Source organism: Diabrotica undecimpunctata, chromosome 6, assembly GCF_040954645.1.
Source record: "Diabrotica undecimpunctata isolate CICGRU chromosome 6, icDiaUnde3, whole genome shotgun sequence".
NCBI classification, from domain to species: Eukaryota; Metazoa; Arthropoda; class Insecta; order Coleoptera; family Chrysomelidae; genus Diabrotica; species Diabrotica undecimpunctata.
The window spans coordinates 49,570,561-49,583,131 of record NC_092808.1 but is presented as its reverse complement, the minus strand read 5'-3'; the positions used below and the strand labels follow the sequence as shown (position 1 = coordinate 49,583,131).

At 32.6% G+C, this 12,571-nt stretch overlaps 1 protein-coding gene across 1 annotated transcript in view; it reads left to right on the top strand.

Moving 5' to 3' along the window:
- The window catches only part of LOC140443433 (phenoloxidase-activating factor 1-like), a 72,447-nt gene extending 65,335 nt beyond the window's left edge, over positions 1-7,112 (top strand). Inside the window, exon 7 of the mRNA XM_072534687.1 lies at positions 6,416-7,112. Within this exon, the coding sequence (XP_072390788.1) occupies positions 6,416-6,738 (323 nt within the window). The 3' untranslated portion in view covers positions 6,739-7,112. The remainder of the gene's footprint in view (positions 1-6,415) is intronic.
- Positions 7,113-12,571: the final 5,459 nt, after the last annotated feature.

Genomic DNA, 12,571 nt, shown 5'->3' with positions numbered 1-12,571 from the left:
CTTTTCTTCCATCGGACAGAGTTTTTGGTATTCTGGAGAAAGAGTTTACAAAACTGACAACGATAATAGAAGTGTCAGAGTACTTGGAGGTGTCTTCCAAATATGGAAAAGTAAAAAAACTGGGTGAGAATTGGACTGCGCTAAATTGGAAAGATGAAGCTAAAAAACTTTTAAAAACCGCAAAGGGTGTTCACTTTGCCGTTTCCAAGTGCAAACGTTTCCGTTTTGTTCGCAATAAAGCTAAAACTAACGTGTTAGTTGCAGGAGAGCTGGCATACAATTCCGACACTGGCAAGCTGTTTTCGATCACAAAAAAAGGAAAAGTTATTGCTCAAAATAATCCAGCTCCAATTACTTTGGGTTGTTCAGTAAATCCGAAGAAAATAGCTGACGTAAAGACTCTTCTCACAAAACATTTTGGAAATAATTGGGAAGAGTTGGAACGTTTGCGTTGGTATTCTGATGTTACCAGTGGTACATCTATCAGCTTATCAGATATAGCAACTGCTGAAATTGATGCTATCAATCAAGAAGAGGATGACTATGGTGAATCCTGCGAATGTGAGGACCTGCGGGATAAAATTCAGTACGACTTAGTCCTTACTGTATTGTAATGATCTTACTTAAATTATTACTTAAAAGCAATTTAATTTTTTAAATAAAGATTTATGATGGAGCCTATTTTTTTGTTCAGTAACACCTGCTTTAAAACATGTTAATTAATGTAATAGAAATAATACCCAGTAGAAGTTTTCCGATGTATTGTTCTGAATTTGAAGGTAGTCTTATTTATTAATATGTAGTTTTAAAATCAGACAACTCCAATTTTAAAATGGTCGACATTGGGTTCAAAAACGGACAGCTCCAGAGCTTGGTTGCAAAATCGGCGAACTCCATTTTCTTAATTGATTTTAGGGAATAAACCATAAATACATTTACATTTTCGTTATTCAGAAGTATTCAGAGATACTAGAAGTATATTCATAAAAAAAACCACAATTGGATGTAGAGAATATAAGGCGCTACAGTTTTTCAGCTTTCCTGAAAAAAGTACAAAATGGAGTAGTCCGTCTTTGATACTCAGCTTCTCATGTATAAAATGCTTGTTTATGCTATAATATTTGCTGTAGGTCTTTGACTTTTTGTACATCGAAATATTAAGGATTTGTCTTGAAGAGACAGTCAGGAAGTTTTTTCTTGTTGTTGTTATTGGGAAAATTAATTTGATATTATTGTTTGTGAGACTAGATTTGATTTAGTTATAGTTATTAGTTATATTTATGAAATTCTTTGTTAATTTAAGAGATATAATTATAAAATATGTGTTATTTATGTATTTATTATTTTATTTATTTAGGGAAAAAAACAATTTGTTATACTTCAGCAACTAAAAAAATAAAGTGGCTCATACGCGTGATCACTTAAGTTTGTCGTATCGTTTAGCTGTCTTTATGACCCTTACCAATAAGCGTGTCAGTAGCGGATAATTTATTTTAATAAAATAAGAACACATAATTAAAAGTCTAGGATATTAAAAAGGAAAAGACAGTTAAGATTTTATTTCACGTACAGGGAGCTTGCGCATCCGTTTACACGTATTTCGGCCCAATAGGCGTCATCAGAACGGCTTTCGCAAACGCTCTGAACGTGAAATAAATCTTTTCTGTATTAGGAAGCAACTCTAACATGGCTTTGTATAGACGCAATCTAGCGACATTTGATAATAAAATCGTAGACTAATTTTCGAAACCAAATCTAGTATATTAATATAATCTAAATTATTTTCGGTCGCATTCATAAATTCTATCTTCTTAATTTTTCTTGCTGTTCTGTCAATATATAACCCTGCTTATCTCTTCACATCTTTTGCTCCATTCTTTTCTGCTTTTATTTGCTTTCTCTGTTGACTTACTAAGTTCTTGTAGTTTTTGAAGTTCTTTGTTCATATTTTCTCTCTTATTTCTAAGTGTATTTTCTTTTCTTTTTTAGTAGTTATTTATATACCTCCACTGCTTTCCCAGTTTTGTGCCTCTGTTGCATCAATAAATATGCTCTGCTTTTTTTTCTGTTACAATCTGACATTCTTTATCAAAACAGTCATTCGTTCTTGTTCTTATCTGTTTACCTTAATGCCTAGTAATTCTTCAGCTGTTTCTTTCATGATGTTTTTGCACCCTTCCCACTCTTTATTTATGTTTTCATGTTTTAATCTGTTTTCTAGATTGATGTTTCTATTTTATTCTTTATTTTTGTTGGTATCTTTGAGTCCTTCTACATTGTATCGTTCATGTTTAAAACATATTTCCTTTTTTTATTATTTTATTTATTACTTTCGACCCAGTAGTGATCAGAATCCGGATTTGCTCCTATCCCGGTACGGAAGTTTATTAGATTTAATTGGTGTGTTGAATCTACAATAATATGATCTATAATATTTACTGTAAGTATGCCTGGTGAATTATAGGTGTCTTTGTGTATATCTTTTCGAGTGAAGTTAAAATTATAAAATCGATTCAAAAAAAAACTACTATGAAAAAAAAACATTTTAGGAGACAAAAATATTTAAAATTCGTTATTTCTCAAGCACCAAATGTTTTCGTTTTGTTGTGCTCTGCTATCATACGTGTTCCATACAATACAAGTTTCTTTTTCTCTTCGGAGGATTGCGTTTATTGGATTCAGGTTAGAAGAGTACATCCAAGCCCATTTCCCCCTAGAAGGAGATCCTGCACTCCCCCTGCCTTCCTGTTATCCTGCCTACCAATTAAAACCACCCACTCCTATTTGTGCGCAATTGACTGTCGCACGTACCGTACTCTGAAAGTGGGATGTCCGCTCTGCGGCTGGCGACACGTTCGGAGTACTTCCTTCTCTTATCTAGATCTTATCTCTATCTTTGGTCCGGCTGGTGTTTGTCGTTTCTTCTTTAACTCTAATGACCGCTCGGATGTAATTGTGTACACTAGTCCATCCCTCCTTACTTCCCGACATCTTCACGAATATCTCCCTCGCAGTCACAGGGTTCATACCTATTTCGCTGTATATTCTGTTTCCCTTCACTGTCCATCTATTACAATCCAGAATTGTGTGACTAACAGTGTCGGAGTATTCGCAGTATAGGCATTTATTTATATCTGTCTTTCTGAACCTATGAAAATACGCCCTAAAACACCCATGTCCTTTAAACCTTGCATCAGGAAATAATAAAGTCGCCTGTCTCCATATTTCACCCAGCCCCTTAGGTTTAGGATCAGCATCTTAGACCGCTGGGCAACATCTTCTGCGTCGTTCCACTCTTCTTGCCATCTTTCCATTGATCTTTCCCTTTCTTCCATTCTTATGGCTGTTGTCAAATGCTCTCTTCTCTCATACAGATGTCTTCTTTCTACTACTAACACATGTAAAGGGCACATTCCATGATAGTCTACAAGGCCGCCGCAGATACAGTCCTTTAGGCGCATGCTACTTGCATTAGACTCGTTCTGTCTACTCGTATCATGAGCCCCTTGTAGGTCGGTATTTCTACCGCCCCACTTCAGACTGGTGCCGCGTAAAGGATGATTGATTGCACAACATTGTGTAAGGTCACTGACTTTTGTCCCCCAATGTTAGGCATCACCCTCCCCATCGTATCTAGCCGCACTGTTCACTGCCTTCTGGGCTACCTCCCGTATATGCTGCCCACATCCGCCATATTGGTGTAGCATTACTCTCAGATATTTGCTATTAGCTGTATCCCTGCACATTGGAGTTATGAAATAATTGTAAATAAATATTATAAATCATTACATTTACCATGCAAGTTAAACGTGTGATTTGGATTCCAGTTCTTCCTTTAGCATAATTTGCACTTTTTTATTAACGTTATTACTATTGTTGTTAGGAATAAGCCACCATATAAGTTTAAAACAAGTTTATTTTTAAGGTTTTAATTTCCATTTTCCATTTTCCACTGCCAACGATTTCCAAAGTGAAAATCAAAACATTAAAAATAACTTATTTGAAACTTATACTGTGGCTTGTTTTCAACAAAAATAGTAATTGTATTAAGATGCCACAATAACATAGCTTCAGAATAATATTTTATTAACACAAGTCTATCTGTCTGACTTTTTCTCCAAGACACATCCATAATATTTCGACTTGTAAACAATCAAAGACCTACTAAAATACTATCCCGACATGGTAAGTATTTGATCGTGCATTTAGTTTACCTTCAATAAACACCAAATTCCGATTTTATATGTTTGGTATTTAAAAAAACATAAATGATGTATTCTCTATATGTTACTGACTTACCAATACTGGTATTTTCCTTAACTTCCTCTTTCAATATGGGTAACCAGATCCTACTTCATTCTGCCGAGGAATTCGCGACACAATTGGTCTCATTTAGCATAATTAGAGCCGCTTCTTTGATTTTTCTCTTTTTACCATCCGTTTCTTTTAGGACTATATTTGAATCATTCCATTGAACCCTATGTTCATTATTCATTATATGAGTCAGATAAAATTAAATTATTAGAAGAATTTTTCACTAAGTAACAAAAAACAAATATTGTTTAATTTACTAATGTTTGTATTTTGAGAACGATTTCCGAAGTGGAAATTGAAACGTCAATAAACGAATTTTAACCTTTAATTGTGGCTTATTTCCATTTAAATAGTAATTAAGTAATTAAAATATGACATGTTTCAGGGCCAAAATAGATTTTAACAGAATATTATATATATATATATATATATATATATATATATATATATATATATATATATATATATATATATATATTGTTATGATGTGTTGTTTGTTATGAATGATGAGCAATGAGTATTTTTAATAATATAGGGTTTTTATCGCGGTTCTCAAAGAATTAGTTTGTAAGTACTTTTTTAAATTATCTTTATTATAACTATTATGGAACACACATATATATCTAACCTAGCCAATGTAAATTTAAAATAAATTATCTTTAAATTGATACTCTTATAAAACTAATTAAATTCTATAGACAATGTAAAATTTAAACAAACTATCTTCAAAATTGAAATTGTTATGACATTAACTAAATTATATTAACAAAATTTTGTACCTTTCTTTCACTGAATGCCTAAATGAACTGTTTTCCACTATATAGATTCTAATCACCACTGAATGTCTTCGTACTTCAGTTATCCTTGTTTTTGTGAAATTTCTTTTTCCAATTATCAGCTTCTACCAATTTAAGATATATTTTTCTTCACCAGCATTTATATACCACCAAGCAAACCAGCAAACAGCATTTATATTTATTCTTCTTTTCAATATACCAATATCCAATTATTATAAGTTGATTTATACTAATCTCCAACCATAATATAATTTAATTTCTTCCAATATACTTTTATAATCTTCAATAATTATTTGTGTATAATTATAAATGTGCATTAATTATATGCATAATTTTTAATCTTCATTTAACTCACTATATTAAACAATTCGACTATTTGTACCTGATTCACTGACTCCAACTAACTTTCATATTTCTTACTAAACTTTTCTGACTGACTTCTTGAAAATTCTGAACAATTTACTTCACTATTCACTAACTAAATGTGTCTATTAACTTTCATAATGAACTGGCCTGACTTCTGACTAAAAACTTCTTGACTGCTTGACTTCAGACTAAAAACTTCCAAAACTGCCATCTTGAATCCAAATCACGGGTATTTATATGTTTTTGGATTTCTAGAACCATCTGGTAAGAGATCATGTTCCAATTTTGTTCTATTTAATCGATATGGATGTTCTCGAAAAAATATCTGTTCCATCCACTGCCATAATCATTATTCCAGAATGTTCCAACATAAACACAGGTCAAATTCTGCACTCTGGAGAATTCGTTAATGTTCCATTAATAATTTTGTTGACATTTAGGCTTTTCAGATCAGAATAAACATTCAAACTAGTAACTAACACTCTAATTTAATAAAATACACATTTCAAACAATATATTATTATAACCCCACTTTATATTCGTATTATGATTAATTTCTATCTGTCAATCACTTCGAGAGTATTTTTGGTTGCCTATGCACATGGCTCACTTAAATCTATTTACAACATTATAATTACTAAAATACAACTTTTTACAATTATTATATGCTAATTTATTAAAAATGCCCTCACATAAATATATTTTTATTAAATTCTCTAGTATATAACTTCTTAAAATAATCAAATATCTAATATTATGTAGTATATAACTTATAAATTATTTTCTATAAACCCCAATCGTCACAATATATATATATATATATATATATATATATATATATATATATATATATATATATATATATATATATATATATATATATATATATATATATATATATAATTGTTGATAATAATTATTGATCTATTTATTTTCAGAAATAAAAACTGATGTACTTCAAAAAGTTGATATACCAGTAGTTCCCTTAAATCGTTGTAGAGATGCATACAAAGGTCAAAGTACTAAAGCGCGCTTAACCTACAAGCAAATTTGTGCTGGAGGTAAAAATAACGAAGACGCTTGTCCCGGTGATAGTGGAGGACCACTTCAGGTTGCCAGATTGATTGGAGATTCCGCTCGTTACATACAACATGGTGTTGTATCTTTTGGACCCCGTGAGTGTGGCTTAGACGGTTTCCCAGGAGTTTATACCAGGGTGGCTCATTATATGGATTGGATATTAGATAATATTAGACGTTAATTTAATATAGCTTTATTTAATTATTGTGCTAAGCTTGAATCATTTGTTGTAGTTATAAATAACATGCTAAAATCGTACCAGTTCATTGTAAGAATTAAAAAAGCTGGTAAGGCAAAATAAATGTGATATATTTTATTGTAGTTAATAAGAATATTGTAGTTCTTTTTATTTTTTTATATTTTAAATGTAAACTAAGGGCAAGTACATTGCATTTTACATTGAACCTTAGATAAAGTTTCTTAGTAGCTGAATCATTAGACGATATTTAAAAATTAAAATTTTTAATTAAAATTTATACTATTTATTTTTTATACTTTGTATTTAGCTATATTTCTTTAAGCAAATATTTTACATTAAACTTTTTTATGTTAAAAGTTAGGATTATTTTACCACATGTTCATCATTAATATATCGAGTGGCCGTTTCATTAAATACAAATGATCTCTTAGCCAAGAATATAGGTATGAGATTTAACAAAGCTTTCAGACCTGATTGGCTATCCGAGTCCATAATTATAAACCTGAATTCCAGCTTTTACCAATGCTCAGGTGCTTTCTGCTGGGCCAATAGTAACAAAAAGTCTGGGTGTATGGTAATGTAACAAGAAGTGGAAACTATGAAGGTCCTGGAATGGAGCAGTATAATACATATAAAATATATCAAAATAGTAATTTATAACTGTAACAAATTTGAAGGTTGGCTAGCAGGCTATGTTGGAAGATAACCACTTGAAACTCAATGAAGGATTTGGCCAATTTGCATGCCCTTCAGAGAAAGTTAAATGAGAATAAAGGTGGAAAATAGATAAAAATATATAAATTGATGAGAATATGAAAAATGTAGTCAGGAAGTGGCTCTAATGAATGTATGGGCATCAGGAAGGTATCAACTAATACTTTTTAAAACTAATATAATTTATTACCTACTTAATTTTAATATTTACAGATACAAAGTAAACTTAGCCTGTGTTACCCTTCACCTATATGTACAATTAAACTAGTTTAATGATAATAATGAAATCCCTAAATTTAAATATATATAACACTCAAGTTTTCTCAAACAATCAATATCCTAACTTTAACCCTTTCAACACCGCTTTCTTTTTCAGCAAACGGAAAAATACATACTTTTTGCCTAAAATGTACTTAAAACAATTCATATAATACTTTTTGACATTAAAAAAAATGTATATATAAAAAATTTATTATGGGTTCATTTGTACCCAAAAGTACTAACACAAAATACTAGCGCATATGAAACGTAAAAAAGCAATTTCTTTCTCAGGAACAAATGGACATTGGACTTCTAACATTTCAATCTTGATTTTCCTGTACAACCATCTGTTTTTGCATCTTAAAGGTAAAGTTAGGTGTGGGTGCTCTGGAAAATATCCGATATTATCAAATTGCACCTCAGTAAGAGGTCTAATTTCAATATTTTGGCGTTTTTCAGCTACTATTGGACTAGATGCTTGAAGGTCTTCCCCGTTTTCGGTTATTGAAAGAGTTGACTTTTATGAGGGCTTCACCAACTTTCAACGTAAAGTGAGAAGGTCCATGATATCTTTTCGTGAGATTCCTAAAGTATGCATGTGTCGTTTATACTATAACCAATAGTTTATTAGGACCATATCAACTGCATGAAAGATTAGTCGAACAGATTACTTTTTGCAACGATTTTTTGTTCTGTAAAAGGCAATAAGAGCATCTGTTTTATCTATGCCACCCATGGACTTATTATACCTTTGTATAACTTCGACATGTATCCAACAACGAAGTTGGATATCATTATCACTGGCTTGTTATTTAATCATCTGGTTACTACAATTCCATCAGAATAGATAATTTTTTTCGTTGATCCTCTTTCGTTTTTTGATAATCTTTTACATTAGTTATTGATTTTTGATTGAGAATTTGTAAAAGGTTATAGCCCGTAAAATAATTGTCACAGTACAGTACATGCTTATTAGGTTCAAGTACTTTTGATAATTGCAATATGATAGCTGCACCCTGTCCATATTTCAAACAGGTAGGTTCTACTTCTGTGGTATTACCTTGATAGATTAGAAAATTGTAAATCAATCCACTTTCACCGCCTAATAAATACAGTTTTACTTTCCATGGATTAGGTTTATTTCTGATGTATTGCTTTATAGACAATCTCCCTTTGAAGATCATGATTTGTTTGTCTATGCAAACATTTGTTTCTATCTACAGTCTTCTACATTTCTTTAGGATTGATTCAAAAACTGGTCAAACTTTCCGTAGTTTGTCGTTGCTCCTATCTAGGTTTTAGATTGTCCACACAATGTAAGTGAGTGCGAAGTTTGAAAAAACGAATAGATTTGTCCCAATACATTCTTTACATGGTATAAATTTCTCAATTCCAGTTTGCAAAGAACATGTATTGAATATGTATGTTTTCTACATCTCTAGTACTGATTCAAAAAGAGGTCGAACTTTCCATAGTTTGTCGTTGCCCCGTCTGGGTTCCAGATTGTCAACACAATGTAAGTGGGTGCGACGTTTGAAAAAACGAATCAATGTCAATGTGTCTGGAAAAAAAATTGATTATTTGTCCCAATACATTCGCAGTCTTGAAAATTTTAGATAGCCTGTTAGAATACTAAGACCAAAAAACGATTTTATTTCTTGCAGGTTACATGATACAAATTCTTCAATTGGGGAGTTTGCTGTAAGAAGGATGTAGCTCCATATTTGATAATTGTTGGGAAATTGAAAAAAACTGTTTTTTAATAAAAGTTTTTATTTTAACCCGAAAGACATAATATCAATCAATGACAAACAGATTTAGTCAATACTTGAGACTATTTTCAACTAGATATTTAAAAAAAAAATAAGAAAATAATTTAAAAAAAGTTGGACCTGCATCTTTCTTGCACCAAACACGTAAAATAATGCTTCTTTACCATCATTTTTGAGAAAAAAAAAACAAATTCCTAACAAAAACTCTTTTATTCGGATACAACAATCAAACCACTATGGTTAGACTACTACACAAATACGAAAAAATCTGTAAAAAGAAACAGATTCTTGTCAAAAAATAGCATTCAGAAATAAAAATAAAACATTAAACACACGGGCAAATATATCCTTCATTCATCTAGCTGGTCGTCATCATGCGTTCCAGATGATTCGGTTTTCTGGTTCTCTGCCATGGCTGCATTACTTGTGAGACGGGTGTAAACAGCCATTTGGTCCATAGGAACGAATCGTGTTGCCAACTGCATTACATCTGCATATTTGGCTTTTTTGACAGGTATAGGATTGCAATAGACAGGAATATCAGAAGAAACTGAGAAGTCGCTGTCAAGGTTTCTCAAGATTTGGAATAAATGAAAACTCGGAAGGTAGATATCTATTGCTCTATATTGCATATATAGATATTGCTCACCAGCAAATACAGAAACTGAATCATTACTGAGTTTTTGTTTTGCGCAGCAGCGTTATCGTAGAAAAGGTATAAAACTTTAACATTTTTAGGGAGTATATTTTTTATATAGTGGTACAAAAATGACATTTTCTCGTTAGGTGACTTTCCAGCCGTAGTTTCATGATACATATAAAAGTGTACTTCTTCTTTATACTTAGATCTGGAGATAAATAGAATCGACGGGATTTGTTTCTACTATATTGCGATTCACGCCTTGAAAAGCTCTGGATGTGCATGTTCACGTGTTAGATTTTCGGTTGGGTTTATTTGTATGCTTTCCTTTGTTACTAGGTGGCGCTGCAATATCACTGTCACGAAAAGTTTGAGCAATGAGATCTACACGTGTCCTTGATACGCCGTGGATTGAACCAAAAGCATGTCCACAAACTCGTTTGAATAGCTTACCCAGCTTTATAAAGTATTTGTGGGAACAAGTGTGGTCTTACCTTTCATTAGTCTTTTTTCGAGTTCTTTGAATAGTAGTAGTTTGAATCAAGTATATATGTGTTTCTTGGATTACAATAAAGCCTTCAATAAGGTCAGACATAACCGTCTTATTGAATTACTTGTAAAGAGAAACTTAGATATGAGAGACATCAGGATCATTAGCGCTATCTATTATAATCAGATCGCTGTGGTAAAAGAGAACAACGTCTTTTCAAATGAAATACAGATTGAGAGGGGCGTCAGGCAGAGCTGTATCCTGTCTCCTACTTTGTTCAATTTGTATTCAGAGAAAATAATCCAGGAAGCCCTAGAAGAACTAACTATGGGAATAAAAGTAAATGGCCGACCAATCAATAATATACGGTTTGCCGACGATACTATTTTATTAGCGGAATGTCTTGAGGATTTACAACAAATGGTTGACAGAGTGGTAGAAGTCAGTGAAGAAAACGGACTGTACCTAAACACAAAAAAGACACAATTTATTGTAATTACAAAAGCCCAACAGCGCCAAGAAAACATAACAATACATGGATGGAGAACAAATTAAAAAAGTTGAAAAATATAAATATCTGGGTACAATAATTAACAAAAATAATGAGTACACAGAAGAGATTAAGGCAAGAATAGGACAGGCAAGAAAGTCTTTCAACGAACTGAAAAAAGTATTCTGCAGCAGGAACATTTCAATTTCTTCAAATATAAGACTTTTGAGATGCTACGTGTTCTCCATACTATTTTATAGGTTGGAGGCTTGGCCATTAAAGAAAGATGTTTCGGACATATTAGAAGCCTTCGATTTATGGGCCTACAGAAGGATATTAAGAATAAGTTGGGTGGATAGAGTCACGAATGTGTATTGAGAAGAATGGGAAAAGATAAAGAGGTTTTAAATACAATTAAAGTCACGAAACTGCAATATCTGGGACATGTCATGAGGGGCGAGCGTTATAATTTGTTGCAATTAATAATGCAAGGAAGAAAACAGGGTAGAAGGAGTCGCGGAAGAAGACGCATCTTCTGGTTAAACAATTTGAGAGCTTGGTTTAACTGCACTTCTGCTGACTTCTTTAGAGCAGCGGTATTGAAAGTGCGAATTGCCATGATGGTTGCCAACCTTCTTACAGAAGATGGCACATGAAGAAGAAGTTTGTGTTGTTTTTTTACAGAGTTACATTACTTCTTTGGAGGCTTCCTCCTACCTGAAGGTCCTGCGACATCACTATTAAAACAACTTTCATCAGAGCTTGTAGGTTCATAGTCTGACTCACTGGGGCTAAACGGATCTGACTCGGTTTCACCCATTTTTACACGACGTTAAATTTTTACACGAACAATTAAACCGCATGAAAACGCACGCCACGCAGTAATAATAGCTACTAACAAGTCAAAACAAATAAGCTGCCCTGCGGGACCCTGCCGGCCCAGCGCCAACAGAAGATGAACTTATATTCCACGAAAATCACCGAACATTCACAATCGTTTGGTGCAAAAAAGATGCAGGTCCGGAGCTGCACTCTTCTTGCACCAAATGAGTAAGGAAGCAGATCCATAAAGACGTATAATTATTACTTTATTTATTATCGGATCTGCATTGTTCTTATACCAGTCAATCCGCCAACTTTTTTTACTTATGGCATATGTTGCCACCCAAAACGGTCCAAATATGGAGCTGCTTCCTTCTTACAGCAAACTCCTCAATTCCAGTTTGCAAAGCATACATATTCATGTATTGAACGAAATTTTCATATAAACTTTTGGGGAAATATTTCAGAAAATATGTAACTGGATATTCCTCAGAATCGTTTTCATTAGACACCCGTGTTATTGTATTAGATATTGAACATTCTGTAACCATTTTACACATTTTTTTAGAGTGATGAAGTTATCATAGTTACCATTGCTTTCGCCGTGTTCATCATCATCTTCCTTT